Source organism: Phalaenopsis equestris, unplaced genomic scaffold, assembly GCF_001263595.1.
Source record: "Phalaenopsis equestris unplaced genomic scaffold, ASM126359v1 Scaffold000002, whole genome shotgun sequence".
In the NCBI taxonomy this organism is placed as follows: domain Eukaryota; kingdom Viridiplantae; phylum Streptophyta; class Magnoliopsida; order Asparagales; family Orchidaceae; genus Phalaenopsis; species Phalaenopsis equestris.
The window spans coordinates 15,745,819-15,762,061 of record NW_018164444.1 but is presented as its reverse complement, the minus strand read 5'-3'; the positions used below and the strand labels follow the sequence as shown (position 1 = coordinate 15,762,061).

Sequence of the window (16,243 nt, the reverse complement as noted above, 5' to 3'; positions counted from 1 at the left end):
ATGATCCGATTAGGAGAGTAGATGTTTTAGATTCGACTTGTGTTAAGAAAGGCAGAGGTAGACCTAGGAAGACTTGGGCTTATTGTATTAAAAATGATCTTAATTTACTAGAACTAAATGAAAATATGACACTAAATAGGATGCAATGGAGAAAAAAGATTCATGTAGCCGACCCCACGTAGTGGGATTAAGGCTTTGTTGTTGTTGTTCTTGTTGTATATTTTTTGCAATTGATTAACATGATAATTGGCTACTGTAAGTGACTAACAACCCCATAGAGAACAAGAGAAAGCCTTTAGGGCATATGTTACCAAATTAGAAGAATTGAGATCAATCGAAGCCGGAGATAAAGTACAATATCAGTGTCATTTTTGGCAAGGAACATTTAAGAGAACACATCCTAGGGCTAGAACACACTTGTTTCGACATTTTGGAGTAAATATTTGAGTATATCCTAAAATAACTAGGATACATAATCAAAAAATTCAGAAATTGGATGCTGCTCCAAAGCAGAAAAAAAATGTTGCATTATGAAGGTTTCACTTCCTTCTAGGCAAAGTGATTATATTCAGTTTTGTAGCTTTCAGTTAAGTGGGCATTTAATTGGGGCAAAGTTTATGATTATGATCATAGGAATAGAAAAATGTCGGACTATAGTATTATTGAAAGAGCTTTTAATTTGCAAGCTAGTGATCATTTACATGAAAAAATTACTCAAATGTTTTATCTTGCAACACTTCAATTTTATTTGGCAAGAAATACATATTATTCTAATTTTCTCTCATATGCAACTAACACAATCATTGGATATATTCCTCCTAGTTATAATCTATTAAAAACAAACTTTCTTTAACAAGAGACAACACGTGTTGAGAGAATGCTTGAGCTTATAAAAAGGACTTGGAAAAAGAAATATTTTATCATAGTTTGTGATGGTTGCAAAAATGCACAAAGAATGTCTCTCATTAATTTCATGGGCGATACATAATCTGGACCAATGTTTATAAAAGCTATTAACTGTGAAGGGGCATATAAAAAAATATTACTATCCCAATTAAATTAAGTAATTTTGGGCGTAGGTTCAAATAAATTGGTTCAACTAATCACTGATTATGCACATATGTTCAGAATTGCAGGAGCATTGATTGAGGCTCAATATCCTCATATTTTTTTGACTCCTTGTGTTGTTCATACATTGAAATTAGTTGTTTGAAGAATACATGTGCTCCAAAGAATATAGCATTAAATGAGACAACTTATGAGATATGCAGCTAGATAATTAGCATTATAGGTGATGCCACTTTTATAAAAAAATTCATAATGAATCATTCAATGAGATTATCAATGTTCAATGAGTTTGTAAAGTTGAAAATGTTGGTCATTACAAAGACCTATTTTGCATCAAGTATAATCATGTTTGAAATAATGTTGATTAGTGGAAAGTGAAATATTTATCATGAAGATCATATAAACAAGGCAAAATTTGTGAAGAAAAAAAAATCTTGGATGATGTCTCATAGAACAAAATTAATTATATTATTGATTTAAAAAAAGTGCAAATTAATTTTATTAATGATTTTAAAAAACTTGTAAATGACATGCTCATATTGGCTAATACAATTAAATATTTTCACCAACTTGTCTAAAATATGTAGGATTCTATGAAAGAAAATGTGAAAGTTATTATATATCGACACAAGAAAAAGAGGGAGAATTAAGACTTCAATTTTTATAAAATTGTTTAAAAGATGTTAGTAGAAAAATGGAAAAAAAGCATCTCCCCTCTTTAGCATTTAGCTCATTCTCTCAATTCAAAGTATTATTTGATTTGATGTTTATTCTTTTTTATAATCCTAACTTGTATTAATTGTCACTTAGAAGTACATTTTTATTAGGTTTTATAGTCGTGTTTAGGTAAGTAAAGCTGAAAATCGTGCTGCTCCACATAAGGATATGGAGATATCAATTGAAAAAAATAAATGCTTAAAACAGATTTTCCTAAATATTAAAGATCAATTATTAATTTGGAATTTGCTAATCATTGGATTTCGTGGAACTTTCCTGGATCATGAGTCTATAACTTCTAGAGCTACGGTGGATGGAGAGACATGGTGGATGGTTTATGGAGTAAGTTCCCCATAACTGCAAAATTTAGCTTTCAAATTGTTGGCTCAATCGTGTTCATCTTCTTATTGTAAAAGAAACCGGAGTACATTTTCTTTTATCAATTCATTTCAGAGGAGCAAAATAACTTTACAACGAGATCAAAATTGGTATTTGTTCATATTCATCTCCGTCTTCTATCTTGGAGGAGTCCAAAGGGGGGTACAAAAATTATGAGATATTGGTGGAGATGTCATAGCTACAAATGATGAAATTAGAATTCTTGAGGTTGCTAACCTTTCTTTTGATGAGCCATGCTTAGAAACAGTGTTTTTCGCTAATGAGAGTAAGCGTTTCATTGATGGGGGCAATGGAGCTAGAACTAATGATGATATCAATGTTGAAGAGATTAACTTGACTTGGTGATAATTATGTTGTTATATTTTAACATTTTGCTATATTTTGCTTCATTTTATTATGAATGTTATTGGTAGTAAGTGTTATGACATTTTTTTGATATATTGAATGTAATTTTAATATTGCCAATAAAATATTTATCATTATAAAATTTTCTTAATGATTGCATTTATTGCTTTGTAATGTTTTTAGCATAAAATATTAAAAATATATGTATAGATTCATAAATTTATTAAATATAAAAAATATTTCCATATCGTGTCATGTCCTATTTTTTGCAATTATATCGTGTTGTAATATCCATAATGATGTGTTTGTGTCCCCGTGTCCATGCTTCATAGATCCCTTAGACAAACATTCACCTTAGGTCTACAAGCCTACCTGATACAAACCAACTAATGGTGTTAACAATGATGTTTTGCAGGTTGAGTGGACTACCTCCTTTAACTAAGTGGCTAGAGACCACATCAACCCAAGATGACAGAATCATGAGATATTGGTCGAGTTGTTACCATTTGCTCTTAAGATAATGATAATTTTAATTTCAAGTTTTAAATCTGTTGCTACTAAAATCTATGTTTGAGTACTTAGCGCCCAATGACTAGCTTCAATCTAAAATGTTTTTCGGTATCGGGAGAGGTAATTAACCATAAAAGGCTTGTGCCTAAGGAAAACCTCAAACAACATATCTTTAAGTCCTTGTAATGAAGTTGAAATCTTTGATAGCACCTTGTTATTGATATTGAGTCCCACAGTAAAACTCTCTCATAACATTCATCATTTTTTTACTATCGACGGAGGTCAAGGCGTTGAATTTTCGAGCCCACTAGTTTCTGGCAAACACTGCTTGGGAAAATTTCCCTGTCCATATTTGGCTAATTATATTTGATATAGTAATAGCTTAAAAATGATAAAGCTTAAATGAGAAAATGCTTTCAAAACTCATAAATTTGAGTAAATTTTGTCAGGTTAACATCAAGCCATGTCTCTAAGATTCCAATCAAAGAATTTGCAATTGAAAGTTCCCAACAAAAACTTAAGCTCTACCTGTAGCAAGCATCAGGGTAGGACTATTGAATCACAATCCAGGAATCTACCATCGAAAGGTCCCAACGGAAAGTTAAACTCTGTTTGATTAGCATCGGGGTAGGACCCATGGATCCCAATCCATGAATCTAATGTTGAAAAGTTCCAACAGAAAAATGAACTTTGTTTGGCGAGCATCATAGCATGACATGTTAATCTAAACCTAAAACTGATGCTAAAAGGTTTTATCATAGAGATGGATTTTATAAGGTGAACATCATGTTGTGATATTTGAGTTTCAAATCTAGATATTGAGTTTCAAATCTGAGCCTTCACTAACGAAATGTCTCAGTAAAGTGGCATTCATGTTTAAAGATCATTGCTTCTTGTGGCAAAATTTCATGTCAGCAAGTTAAATATTGTGACATATGATGTTCAACTTCAGAAATTTGTCAAGATTTGATTCTCAAAGAAAATTTTATTGATAGTAATTGCTATAGTGGTTGACTCCCTAGAAAGTTCTATACTGAAAATATAAATAGTCTCTCCGAGCAAATACCACTATGTATCGCTCAGTGGTTTGGAGATTCCCATCGCTCATGCCAGGTTTACTGTTGTAACTATTCAAAGCTACGTTAAGAAGCCTCAGTTCATTGAAGTATATATATGAAGTACATTGGAAGTTGCACCTCGAAGAAAGTCTCAACTATGAAGATATTTATCACTAGGCAGAAGCTTCTATTGATGCTTATAAATATAATTATCCAACATATTAAGTCTTTCATACCAAGAAGCAATGATGTTGAAGTATTTTTACCAAGAAAAAAATTATTTAGAAAGCAAAGAATAAAAATGAACATTGAACTACAAGCTCAATAATTGCTCCCTCAGTAACCAACTCGTCTAACAAGCTCAGTCCCGAAAGCAACTATATTCCTACATGCAATCAATTCAAAATTTTGAAATGAACTAAAAGAAATAGCTCTAACAGTGACATTGAATGATCTTTTGGGTTCAAAAATATTAAGCTCTTCTAAAAAAGTAGCCTGCAATTTTGTCTGCTAGAGTGCAAAGATCTTTAAGGTTGCCAAAGAAGGGCTTAATGAAAAGAAAAAAGTTAAAAGCTTATGGATATTAAGACTAACAAGGCTCCAATCAGAAATCTATTATCTTTCATCTTTTAAGATAGCTTAAAATCAAGACAAGTACTCGATGAGCATCAAGACTTGAAACCCGAACCACTTCTCCAGAAATTCACCGACGAATGATCCTGATGGAACATCAATCAAATTTGGAGTTTTGAGGTATTATCGTAAAGAGATCCCCAATGATAGGCACATTCCCCACACATTTTAACAAAATGTGTTCATTTTATAAATAAGGATTTCATATAAAAATTTTAAACTTGAACTCAAAATAAAATTATAATCCGTAGGCCCAATCCTCTATGCTTAAAGTAGAGTCTCCGATGTTATTTCCACAACAAATTTTTAATGAAAAATTCAATCATATGTAAATTTCTAAACCTGATTCTCCATAAGCAAAACGGAGTTGACAAAGTTCAAAACACTCGATCACTCCCCAATGATGGTTGCATTGAAAGTGAATTTTAACCAGAGGGATCCATTTAAAAATAAAAAGTTTTTAAATTAAAAATGAAAATCTAAGAATATTTAAACAAAATATCTCACTAAATGTTTAAGGAAAACCTCATTCGCCCTCCACAACTGTTCAGACTGCGTCTGATGGTTTGGCTAGTAGGCTTTATCAGGTGGTTTAGTCAATAGACCCCATGTGGTTTGGTCAATCAGGCTCCAACAACTTGCGATCATGATTATAGTTCATATGTTTCCCAGTGACTAGTTATTTAATTTGTGAACAATATGATATACATAATAAGGTTAGCTAAGGTGGATTAAATTTGTACCCTCAGACAAACATTAACTCCAGGTTTATAAGATTCTTTTCGACGAAGTAACTCATAGTTGCTAACAATGATCTATCATATTAGGTAGACTACCTCCTCTGACTATGTTGACTAGAGACCAAAAAAACCCAGAATGATGAAACCCTATGATTTTGATCGGGTTAGTCATCATTTCTCCCACCATCCGCTATAAGCTAACAGAGATACTTTTGTAAATTTAAAGTTAAATTTACTACTACTATATGCTAAGTCAAAATAATTACCACCTAATAACCAGCCTTAACTGAAAGTAATCTCCCATTTTCGGCAAGGGTAATTAACTATAGAGGTTTGCATATATGGGAAATATCAAACCCCGGATCTTAGAGTTCTTGCAAAATGAGGGTGAAATCTCTAGATAGTATTTTATCTACTATCTTATCTGTCATATCAAAATTTGACCCAGAAACTCATACTATCTTATCTGTCATATCAAAATTTGACCCAGAACCTCATGGCAGACTCCCTCATCACATTCATCATTTCTTTATTTACGAGGGAGGTTGGGGCATCAAACTTTTAGAGCACACAAATTTCTAGCGACTCCGTTAGGGATGACTTCTCTTTACATATTTGACAAGTATTATATTTGATATAGGTAGTAGCTTAAAAATGATAAAAGTTAAATGAAAATTACTTTCAATAATTATAAATTTGAGTAAATTTTGTCTTGTGAACACCATAATATGATGCTTAGATTCTAGTTAATGAATTGGCAACTGAAAGGTCCCAAACTTAAACTACTTTTTTTTGTAAGCATTGAGATATGATATGTTATCCAAATCCCAAAATCTACCACCGAAATGTTCCAACATAAAGATAAACTCAATCTACCGAGCATCGAAGTAGAAACATGGATCTCAATCCATGAATCTAACGTCAAAATGTCCCGACAGAAAGATGAACTTTTTATGATGGGCATCATAGCATGACATGTGGATGTCAACCTAAAATTGATATTGGAAGGTCGTATAAGAGAGATAAGCTTTACAAGGTGAATATCATAGTGTGATATTTGAGCTTCAAATTTAAACACTTACTATTGAAAAGTCCCAGTAAAAAGGCATGCATGTCCAAAGGTGATTGCTACTTGTTCCAAAATTTCATGCCAGCAAGTTAAAGATTGCCACATATAATTTTCAACCTCAACAATTTGTTAAGGTTTGATTCATAAAGAAGATTTTAATGACATAAATTGCTATAGTGGTTAACACACTAAGAAGTCTTATATTGAAAAGAAAAATAGTTTCTCCAAGGGAATCCCACTATGTATGGCCGTTATCTAGCTCGAAGGATTTGAAGATTCCCAACGCTGATGTCTGATTATAGCATTATTGTTTATTGATTCAAAGCTACATCAAGAAGCCGCAATTTGTTGAAGTTATTTTATGAAGTACATTCAAGTTGCACCTCTCAGCTATGAAGATTTTTATAGCTATGAAGAAATTTTTAACTAGGCAGATTATTCTATTGGTGTTTATGAATATACTTACCCTACATATTGAGCCTTTCATATCAAGATTCAACAATGCTGAAATTTTTTTTTACCATGAAGAAATTTATTTTGAAGGCAAAGGAGAAAAATGGACATTGAACTAAGGGCACAATAATTGTTCCCTAAGTAACTGGCTCGTCTAATAAGCTCAGTCTCAGAAGCGAGTATTCCTACATGCTGTCAATTCAAATTCTTGAAATGATTTAAAAAGAATAACTTTACTCGTGACATTGAACGAATTTTTTAGGCTCAATAATATTAAGCTCCTATTTCTGAAAAAAGAAATAGCCTGCAATTTTGTCTGCTAGAGTGCACAACATCTTGAAAGTTGCAAAAGAAAGGGGCTTAATGAAAAGAAAATTTTAAAAGGTTATGGTGATTGAGACTAACAAGGCTCCAATCAGAAATCTCTTATCTTTCATCTTTCATGATAGCTCAAAATCAGGTCACATAGGCTCTATTTAGTGAGAATTGACACTTGAAACTTGAACCACTTGTCCATAAAGTCACCGTTGAAAGATCCTGAAAGAAAATCAAGCAAACTTAGAGTTCAAGGTCTTATCATGAAAAGATCTGGAATGATGAACGCATTCTAGGGATATCTTAACTGGGGCAGGGTTCATTTTAAAAATGAATATTTCAAATGAAAACTCTAAACTTTTAACTCAAAATCAAGTTATAATCCGTAGGCTCCATCCTCTATGCTTAAGTAGAGTTGACAGGGGTTATCTGCACAACAAATTATTGACAAAAATTCATGGGGGTCTTACATACATACCAATCCAAACATATCTTATTATATGTCTAACTCATAAAAATTACTATTCACTTTTCTAGCACCTAAAACATTATAACACCGCAAAAATATCACTTCGAAACCCTCCGCAGCCTCGCATTCATCTTATGCCATTTCACACGATGAACTTCGGCATCGAGAAGCTGGGATTTGATCATGTTTTTTATAACGTTGTATCGTTTTGTGAAAAACAAAATGTTCCAGCATCTTATGCCATTTCACACGATGAACTTCGGCATCAAGAAGCTGGTGGCTGAACAAAGGCAATGGAAAGGTTAAAATGGATCAAGTTTTTTATATCGTTGTATCGTTTTGTGAAAAACAAAATGTTCCAGTCTAAATAAGATCATTCTTTCCCAAGAATCGGTTACTTTTCCCTTTCAAAATTGATTTGAAAGGCTAAACTCTGTTGATAAAAATTGCTAAAACATAAATATTAAATTCCCCAAATACAGGATACATGATAATTGCACAATAGAAGCTGGGATGCTAAAGAAAAGAAGAAAACAGAAAAAATTGAACATGAATGTGCGAGATACAAAGTCACACAAAAACACAGAACAAGAATTTTCTTCATAACAAAAGCAGAATGGAGAGTATAGGAAATCTATTAGAGCAGAGAGTTTAGAATAACAAATTGGAAATTTGAAATATTTTTTTTTGTGCTTGAGATGAACAATTGGGATTTCTAGCATCAGAAAGAAGATATGGAGATTAAGAAAGAAAAGAATGGGTGAGCACCCTTCATCTCGGTTAAGCAAAAAATTTCAAAAGTCCTTGTCGAAGATTTGAAAACTTGGGTTGTCGGTCTGCTAGTTCATCTTCATCTGATTCACTTCAATTACCTGAGGTTGAATCAACAGTGATGACATTAGTCTCTATGAATGATGGCCCCAAACCGGAAATCCCAAAGTTGAAGGCTGGCGGCAAAGTTCTTGTAGAGTAGGATTTTGGTGGACTTCGCATGTCAGTGATGGATGAAGGCAGCATTATCGAAGAGGAAACGGGGAGATAGCTAGATTTTATGGAGTGATATTTTTGGGGTGTAAAAATGTTTTGGGTGTTAGAAAAGTAAATAGTAACTTTAGGTGTTAGATATGTAAAAAAGATATGTTTTGAGCAGTATGTATGCAAATCCACATAAATTCAATCATATGTTAATTTTCAAACATGATCCTCTATAAGTAGGACAAAGTTAACAAAGTTCAAAGCAACCAATTACTCCCTAATGATGGTCGTATTCAAAGTAAATTTTAACCGAAGAGATTTATATTAAAAATAAAAAATTTTGAAATAAAAAAAGAAAATCTAAAAATTTTTAAATAAAAAAAATATCACTGAGATGTTAAGAAAAATCTCATCACTCTCTGTAACTTTTTGTCAAGTACGACAAATTTAATATTAATCTAAGCTCACAAATAACAAATGTTATATCAATTATACTACTAAATTCACACTCAAAATAATCTCATGTTAGTAAGACCATGGTCAGTGTCCTCAGTCTGTATTGTTTGGTCTAACAACTCCACATAGAAGTGGTTGCAACAAGAACCTTTGGACCAAGTGATTTGTTCAATAGGCTTCGTCTGATAGTTTGGCCAGTAGGCTCAACCAGGTTGTATTGTCAACATGCTCCTCCATCAGGTGGTTTGGCCAGTAGAATCCATCAGGTGGTTTGGCCAATGAGGCTTGACTATATTACGATGATAGTTATGGCGCATATATTCCCCAATGGTATTACATATTTGAATTGTAAACGGTAGAGTATACCTGATAAGAAATAAAACACTTTTGTTAGCTCAAGTGACTTAAATTTACCCTCTTAGACAAAATTAATCCTAGGTCTACAAGATTATGGGTCCGTTCAGCACAGCTTATTCGTTGTAGAGCATTTTCAAAACCCAGCCAAAGGTGTTTGTTTCCCATGTCTGGGATGTGTTTCGCGATAAGTTGGAATCCATTTATATTAAACGTCGGCCGCGGGTCCGACCACGTGGCCAGCGTTAGTAGAGAAAACTTTACTCCCTTATCCCTCTCGCAAAAGCATGGTGGAAACATGGAGGAGGCACTCCTTCGAAGAACGGTCGCCTAGTCCCTTTAAGCATCACTCCAAACGGTACCTAAGCACCCTGATCCATCCTCCCTACCTCCCCGTTTTGGCTCGCGAATCGCGATTAGGTTAATTGAACAGCTGCACGATTTCTCAAACTCCTCATCTTCTTAGCGATGCTCAGCTTCTCTCCTCTTGAGCACTTCCCTTCTCTGGTTCTCTTGGCAAGTCGATGGGCGAAGACAAATGAATCAAGACTCACGAAACAGTTTGGTTTTGGGAAGGATAGATGAGATTGGTGTGCAAAGACCTCTGAAATCCCCAAATTTTTTATCAACTGCCCATTAAACATGCGCAGAAGGTATTATGGGAAAAGCATCATAAATAATTGATAAAAGAAACAGTGTGATGCATGCTTATCCTTGTATGACCCAATCATCTTGGTACCCCAAATGGACACAAATTTCATCATACAAAATTTAACATGAAAATTAAAAAATTATCCTGCATGGAAACAAAAAAAAAAGCAACAAATGAAGAATCACTATTTACCATTCTATAGGTTTGATGAAAAGTTCATGTCTCTTTTTGTGGCATAAAAATTGGAGCTTGGGGTCTTGTTTTTCATTAGGGGAGACAAATTGGGTTCACGGATCGGGTTCGCAGAGTTGAAATTGACCTGACCCGAAACTACTTGACCTGAAATCAACCAGAATATTAAATTGGTCAGAAATTTCAACCCGAACCAAACCCATCTTCAACTCACTGAATCGAACTTGACCCATGTAACCAGTTTAATATAAGTCATAACAACTATTTGGGTCAATTTAGGGTCAAATATATGTCAATTTTGGGTTGTTGGGGGTTAATTTTTGTCAATTTAGGGTCAAATATAGATCAATTTTTTGTACTGTTGTGTAGTGATTTTTTGCTTATAAAGTATCAAATTTACAGCTATAGCAGTTATGTTGTAAACAACATTACAGAACATGGACATAATGGTCATTTATCCAGAAATGGCTGCAAATCAATTATTTTTAAAACGCACAAACCAAACAGACAGCCAGCTTATCCGAATCAGTTGCTGATCAACAGCTCATCTGGATCAACTGCTTATTAGTAAATTATTGATAAACTGCAGGTGCCACAAATAGACTCTATTAAACAAAGCAACTTATCCTTGCTATCAAGGATTTTTCTATCAGTTTGGATTGACTATCTCTTCTAAGGAGACAAGTGATCAAGGCAACTCGGGATAATAATACTATGGAATATTGATCAAGTTCATCATTATTCCCCCCACCATCATCCGCTGTAAGCTAACGGTTATAATTTCTTAATTTTAAATTTAAATTTGTTGATATTATATGTTAAATCTAAATAATAAGCGCCTAATAACTAGCATTAATAGAAAATATTCTCCCGTTTTTAGGAGGGGTAATTAACCATAGGGGTTCGCGCTTATGGGAAACCTCGAACCCCAAATCTTAAAGACCACAAAAAAGGAGAGTGAAATCTTCGGTAGTGTCTTATCTACTAGATTATCTGTCTTCCGAAATCCCAAAACCTCAACAGTAAACTCCCTCATCACATTCATCATTTCTTTATTTTTGAGGGAGGTCAGGGCGTCTAATTTTCAAAGCCCAAAGGTCATTTATGAGAGCGGTCTAAACGCGAGAAGAAAAAGCAGGAAAGCTATGAAGGCGAAGCCACTAGTATGTAAGCAATCTGTGCCAGGACTTTGCATGGGAATTCCCAATAGAGAAGAAAGGCATTAGAGGCAGAGCCAAGGTAAAGAAATGGAGTTTTGAGGAAAAAGATGATTATACAGCGGGCAAAGAGTTCCTCAGCATCGCGTGGCAAATTCAGGAATGGGAGGAAGAGCAGCCAACCATATCGTGGGATCTCATGCCAGCATGATGGGAGCCACTTGAAACCTCGAGGAAAGTAAGTTATAAGATGGTTGAGGTGCAAACAAGTATGGAAGTTATAGTAGATTTTAGGTTCTTGAAACATTTAATTTTTAGCCATTTTAAAATTTTTTACAAGTTATTTTTTAATTTTGAGCATATCAATATCACATTAATTATTTTAGCATTTTAAAAGTTGATGGCGTGAACCTTGTATTTCATATTTAAATTCTTTGAAAATCAATTGTTGTTAAATTCTGAGAAAACATGCCAAACGTGTCAAATGGATTGAACAAGATTTTAATCTTCATCGAACTAAACACTATTCTGGATTTAACAGCATCTGGATTTGATAAATATGGATTTACCAAATTTACTAAATCCTATTTAAATTAAATCTTAGCTGCTGCCAAACACCCCTAAAAACGAAAACAAAAACAAATAAAGAGTCAAATCATTATAGTACAGTATTCTTCAGCATGAATGAAAATTTTAAATGGCATGTGACACATAAATCAAAATAGTCGAATTAACTGACTTCAACCATACTGTCAGTAAAAACACGTAATTAAGAAATACAGCTACCCAAACTTTCATGAAACAATTTTCTGAGTGACACAAAACATTTTTCAAGCACATGAAAATAAACAATAATCGTTGAACTAACAAATACTCTTGCATTAGTAAAAGCATCCTAAACAACCGCAAATACCAAAAACCATAAAATTTACAATTACCAAACAAATGCTACAAAAGAGAAAAATGAATCCAAAAATTTAATGGTGGTGATTGCTAGAACTCACGGACTCATACAGGCGTGGCCAAAATGGACGACGCAGTCAGCGTCAATGTGCGCGGCACCGATTTCGTCCACACAGCAACTGCCGTATGCCGTGTCGGCCATGACGAACAGGCGCACGCCTCGCCCCAGCTCATTCCTCAGAGCCCTCGCCACGCTCGTCGAGTCTCTGAGGAGCTCGTCTGGAAACTGCAACGAAGAAATCCTTCTGTAAAATAATCCAGGATTCAATGGTACAAGGTAAAGGAAATCGGGGAAAAAAAAAAAAAAGTTAAAGCAGGAGCGGAATGAAATTGGCATTGGGGAGAGGGGAAACCTGCAACGCGACTCTGGAGAAGTTGTTACTGCGGATGAAATTCGCAGTCCGGAGGATTTCGTACTTAGATTCCAAATCCATTAGGGCCCAAACCCTAGGATCATCCGGAGCGAGGTAGAAGGCGCGATAGCAATGTAAAGAAAATTGGGGAAAAAAAATAAGGGGAATTTATTAATTCTTATGCATTTACAAATCTCACAACGGTACAATTCAAGCAATTTTTTTTTATTTTATTTTATGTATAATAAGGTGAATTTATCAAATTAAAAGGTATTTGGGAAGTAAGAAATCAGATTTTGAGAGTAAAAATTATGCAAAAAATTTTGCATGCGGTGTAGATCCCGTAGGTCACGGTGATCTACGGTGACGATGACGGTGAGGATGCAATTAATTTTTTTTAAAAAAATAAAAAATATGCGGTGTAGATCCCGTAGGTCACGGTGATCTACGATGACGATGACGGTGAGGATGCAATTAATTTTTTTAAAAAAAATAAAAAATTTAAAGTGGGGCCAACCGAAATACATCATCACCGTAGATCACTGTGATCTACGGTATAAATCGGACACCGCATACATTTCTGCATGTAGTGTCCGTATGCAATAATTTTTCGTGAGATATGTAAATGCTTAAGAATTAGGTGCTATGTAGGTAAATTTCCGAAAAGATAAAAGAGAATTTTATAATATTTTATATTTTATTTTGACATGCAACATCCAATGTAAACTATATCCAAATATATTTTTTTAAAATACATTATTATTTTTTATATATAATTTTTTATGATTTCAACAGTTTGATGTGATATAAATAAATACTAAAATTAGCACATTAAATATGTAAAATAATAAAAATTAAAGGATATAATTCATAAATTTGACTATCACCTAAGAAAATTTTAAATAAAATATATTTTACATGCATATCAAAGAATTTATATGTATTTAATAATAGGTTAATCCTTAAATATCATCAAAAATGTTTAAATAATTAGGGGATTCAAATATGTATCACTCAAAATATTATTATTTAGATATATCACATCTAAATTAGTTTGCCAACATATAAGACACCCAAATTTGTTTTAATACCTCAAAAACAATCCCTTATTAGGCCTATGTCATCCACTTTGAATATCTCCCCTTCTCCAACTTGTGAGCTATCCAAATCCTAAGCATCTCTCCTCCTTTCTCTCAAAGTCGTTTCAAAGATTTGGATTTCAATATTTTGTTGGTCAATGTAGGTATAGCTGATTCATAAGCATAACATAACATTTCTATGTCTAAATAAAATCATTTATTAAAGAGCAAGTAATGCACATTGCATATATGTTTTATTGGATATTATGATCCCACTTTATGCTTGACATGGCAATATGATATTTAAACCAATTTAAGCATAAGTCTAGTATACCAAAATAGATCAATAGATATGTCCGATACAAATATAATTGCAAGGCTATCTTTTAATTATTTTAATTTTTTATTATCAAATTTGTCTATTTATTTCATGTTAGAAGAGTAAGTCATACATCATTTGCTTCCATTGTCTGGAGTCAAGGACCTAAACTTTTTTTTTTGTCATTATCTATTTTTTTTTTTAGGTGATGCAATACATAATTGATAACAAAAAACTTTAGATAGATTTTTTTTTACTGCCTTCATAATTATGTTGACACAAAGCATAATAACCTGAAATGATTAGAAAAAAACCCCTCCTATTGGTTTTTCTTTCTTTTATTGGATTTTTTTGGCTACACCCATTAACATATTGGGACCATTCATCTTCATCCTTCAATTCATAATCAATCTAAATTCATCCAAAGTCAAATTAGAATACAATAACTTTATAACTGATAAATTTTTTATACATTTCTATGATGCAATTAACTTTAAAAGCTTATTCTTTTAGGTTAAATAGTTTATCTTGGCCATAAAAAAATTATATTTGAATCAAATATTTTACTGAGGCTGATTTTCATATATGCATTATATATATATATATATATTTCTTGTAATTTCATAATAGGCTGATTTTTTTTTTATGCTTTGACCTCTTTTCCCACTTTTTCTTATGAATTCATACAACATTTATTTAGAAGATAAATTATAATAATCTATTTATTTAAAAATAAACTAAAACTTTGATATCACCCACATTTTAGGTAAAGTATAAGCTATCATAAGATACATTTTCTCAATTCTTAAATATCAATAACAAAGGCGTCATGTTATCAAAAAGAAAAGTGGCATGTCCTCCTATTACAAATAATTGATCTCTAGATAGAGGTGTGTCTAACTTTATACAATTTCCAAGTACTTTTATTTAGTGCATTGATTGTCATATATCTAATAACCAAAATTTTTAAGTATTTATCATCAACAAAGAACATTTTATCATAATTTTATAAGTAGTAATTTATCATTAGATTTTCTATAACAAAAAGAATGAAAAGACCCTTATAGGTTCAACCTCATATTTTTATTAGATTTCTCATGCTAAGTTTCAATGTTTCATGATTGACTTCAATGACACCATCCATTTACTTTTATCTTGTTCATGTTTCTTTTGTTTTTAATTCTTTAAGATGATGTTATGCTTTCCATAATACTAGCATGCATTGAAACTACTTATGAATTTGGTTATGTTTTACTGTATAGTTGTTGACCTCAATTTTGGTTGAGGTCTAGTTTTTTTTTCTCTTTAATAGCCTAAGCTAGCCATAGGATTTTCCTGTTGACTATTCCTATAGGACTAGAAAAGGAACCCTCACCATTAGAATATCTAAACTCTTCTTTGCTCAACTTGAAGTTCCACATATTGGTCCTAACCTCTAGCACTTAGTAGGTGGGGTTAGTATGGGGGGAACTCAAGGGGAGTCTCCCATAGGATGGTCAGACCTTAGGACTAACCCTAGGTTGTCTAGTGATGGTTGAGGTGACTTACACACACTAAACTTTCTTACATAGCCCAAACCCTAAGACCCCTTGATTTGGTCTCATGATTCCTTTTAGAAAGCTCATATAAATGAACATATACCCATAGTATTTGGCTAAGAGGGTTAGAACCAGCATGTTGAGCATCCAAAATGAGTCCTCACATGGCTCCTATTGGTTTGACATGGCTTCATGGTTTACTTGCCCATTATAGCCCAAAATCATCAAAATTACCAAAATGCCCCTACAACCCTAATTTTTTTCCACAAATTACCCAAAATACCAAAATTTGCCCTTACAATAATATCTTAATAACACAGAATAACACTGAAGACACTCACCACTACCTAAATTGACCGAAATTCACATAAATCACCAAATTCCCAAAATACCCCCAAAATTGCCCAAAATTATCAAAATGTCCCTCAT

At 33.1% G+C, this 16,243-nt stretch overlaps 1 protein-coding gene across 2 annotated transcripts in view; it reads right to left on the bottom strand.

The window, feature by feature from the left end:
• Positions 1-13,010, bottom strand: part of LOC110017860 (2-(3-amino-3-carboxypropyl)histidine synthase subunit 2) — a 23,547-nt gene extending 10,537 nt beyond the window's left edge. Inside the window, exons 1-2 of one of the 2 annotated variants that reach the window (XM_020715001.1) lie at positions 12,879-13,010; positions 12,567-12,751 (exon numbers count right to left, since the gene is read on the bottom strand). In XM_020715001.1, the coding sequence (XP_020570660.1) occupies positions 12,567-12,751; positions 12,879-12,959 (266 nt within the window). In that variant the 5' untranslated portion in view covers positions 12,960-13,010. Of the gene's footprint in view, positions 1-12,566; positions 12,771-12,878 lie in introns of both variants that reach the window. The other variant, XM_020715002.1, reaches the window with a different exon arrangement.
• Positions 13,011-16,243: the final 3,233 nt, after the last annotated feature.